This window comes from Cotesia glomerata, linkage group LG3, assembly GCF_020080835.1.
Source record: "Cotesia glomerata isolate CgM1 linkage group LG3, MPM_Cglom_v2.3, whole genome shotgun sequence".
NCBI classification, from domain to species: domain Eukaryota; kingdom Metazoa; phylum Arthropoda; class Insecta; order Hymenoptera; family Braconidae; genus Cotesia; species Cotesia glomerata.
The window spans coordinates 13,889,679-13,892,404 of record NC_058160.1 but is presented as its reverse complement, the minus strand read 5'-3'; the positions used below and the strand labels follow the sequence as shown (position 1 = coordinate 13,892,404).

Sequence of the window (2,726 nt, the reverse complement as noted above, 5' to 3'; positions counted from 1 at the left end):
TCATCGAAGCATCGCCGTTAAATGCTTTATTATCAACAAAAACGATGATTTAACGTCTAGGTATTTGGCCATAGTCTCGCCATGTACACCAGCTGCCATTGAAACAGCTTTAACCTCAACTCTGGTCAGTGGATATTTAGCAGTAGTTTTAGCTAACATACGGGCGTGTGCTAAAAGTGTTCCTGGTGAAATTTTTGCACGACGCGCTAATAAACTAGCGTCACTAATATTGTATACACAACCGTTTACTGTGTCATCCATTAGACAAAAAGCATCACGTGCACATGTTAATCGTAATCGCATTTCTACACCGTTGATTAAAAATCTTTCTTGATTGAAAACGTCACAATGTAGATGACCAATAAAATCTGCTGTTTTATCACACGTTAATAATTCTTTACGTTTTTTCAAGCCTAAACTCTCGTCGGTTAAACTATCCATTTTTCCAGGGGTATCACAGCACCACCCTACAGTAGTTAAATGCGATTTTTTGGCATCTGCTCCGTAGTTCAATAAAGTTTCTATATATGCCCGGTACGGATATAAATTATTAGGTGTTGATACAGGTTTTTGATTGAATAACACATCAACTTGACTGAATATTGAATGCATAAAATTGTTTATAGGTGCTACTTTAGGAGGGTGAGCGCTAGCTGTCACAGGGCTTCTTCTGGTAATACCCACGCATAACCTTAGCATCGTATGTGCTAAATCAATGTATTCATCCCCTTGTCCTTGAACAACAAATTCTATCGGCGAGTTATCAGTCAATGATGAAATTGGTTTATAATGAACCCATTGGGAACTTTCAATTTTTGTTTGGGTCGGCGGTAGAGTAAATAATTCTAACTCAGTTTTAGCACACTCACACGAATGTACATGTAAAAACGACATTTTAGAAATTTTTATCAAAAATGTCAGCCACTGTACGTAGTTTTTTATTTTTATTGTTATTGTTTTTCTTTTTAATATCGGTCTTTTTTTTATTAACTTTACTTTTATTTTTCACTTTAGATTTGACAATGCGCCTTTTTTTTTTTTAACAATCCGTTTTCTTGAGTTTGGTTGTGTGTTGCTCATACCGTTGGTTAAGGCAAACTGGGTAGGTATATAGCCAGACCCGTTCATAAGACTATCAATTTTTTCCTGGGCTTTACGTTTTAAATTTTTACCTGACTCGCGCACGCGCGTTTTAAATGATTCTTCAACGGGGATTTGGTGATCCAAAACATCTGTAGCTATATTTACACCTGATCTAAAAGCTTCTTTACCAACGGTCTTAAGACCGCTTTTTAAAAAAGGTAATACTCTTCTGAATAAGCCGCCCAAAAAACTACCTATACCATGCCCTCTTTGATACGGTGATCCTACATAAATATGGCTTATTCCAGAATAACTACGGGTACCGTCACCGTATTGTATCATCTCGAAGTCTATCATCGTAGAGAATCTTAAAAACTTCTTTTGAAATGTAACGTTACTGTCAACGTCCCGTTTTCGAATGGCACGGGTTTACCATATTCGTCTCTTATATCAATTTCGATAGTAGCCATACTTTTACGTAATAGAGGTATATATTGGCCAGGCGAAAAACTTTTAATTTTAGTTGAACCGTAAATGTATTGATCGTGATCAAGAGGCACAACGCGTAGTAGAGGGGCCTGAATATCTCCTGTTATGTAGCCTTCACAAATATCTGTATAAACGAATAATTTTCCTGGTATAGCTTGAGATAGAGAGGCTGGTTTAGATCCGCAACAGTCATCAGGGCCGTCTGTTATAACTTTAGAAAACGAACTTTCTTCAAAGCCTAATATATGCCAGAGCCGATCACTTAATGCCAGCGTATGTCTTGCATTTTCACACTTGCATGTTGTATAAAATTTTATGAAACCGCCAGCACTACAAGTAAAATTGATATGCTCTGAAACTGATTTAAGTTTGTTGAGAGAATCCACTAAAGAGCCTATATTTTGATATTGACCATGTGGTATGTTGTTAGAATAAAGGGACGAATCTATTATTTTATTGTTATCTTCTGTATCTATATATTCAACGGTTAATGGAACTTTCGTGAAATCTTTAGGAATATGTAAGATTGTCATCGGCGTCTGGATTTCCACTAAAGCAACATCCCACTATCCATTAAGTTCTAAAGGATAGGGCAAACGCGTTATAAAATGAGTAGTTGTGTTATCCGGGAAGTATTTCATGCTGCTATTGCTAGGTAGCACTATGTAAAAATTATCTCTTTCTTAAGACATTTATTCAACCTTAGATAATTCCTCTTTATAAAATATACCATTGATTGGTTCGTTTTGAAGATCGGTTAATATATAAACCGGTGGTTCGCGATATTCAGAAATACTTGATACTTTAAAAACTTCGCTACTCCAGCCACTCTCATATCCTTTCGTAAACGCTGCCTTTGCTTTACTGATACGTACCAAGTCACCAACAGCATATTTAAGCTTACGGTTTTTCAAGAGCGCAGAGCGCTTCTCATTTTCATAACGTTTTTTAAGGTTATTAAAAGCTATTTGAGCTGTATTATTGTTAACATTTACCGGCGCCATTTTGATACCAGTATGTGTTGTGTGATTGTAAGCGTAAATAATTTTTTGTAATATGTCTAAATACTTTTTTGTGCGGGAATACGTAAAATAACGCCATATCCTCTCCTTTATCGTTCTATTTAGACGTTCTACAATAGCTGCTTTGACGTC

General features: G+C 36.2%; 1 protein-coding gene across 1 annotated transcript; it reads right to left on the bottom strand.

The window, feature by feature from the left end:
- Window positions 1–894, bottom strand: LOC123261355 (uncharacterized protein F54H12.2-like). Its single transcript, XM_044722947.1, has one exon. It carries the CDS (start codon window positions 892–894, stop codon window positions 1–3), a length of 894 nt encoding a protein of 297 aa, XP_044578882.1.
- Window positions 895–2,726: the final 1,832 nt, after the last annotated feature.

Coding starts and splice junctions, on each gene's coding strand:
- LOC123261355 (XM_044722947.1), bottom strand. CDS start 894: ATGTCGTTTTTACATGTACATTCGTGTGAGTGTGCTAAAACTGAGTTA.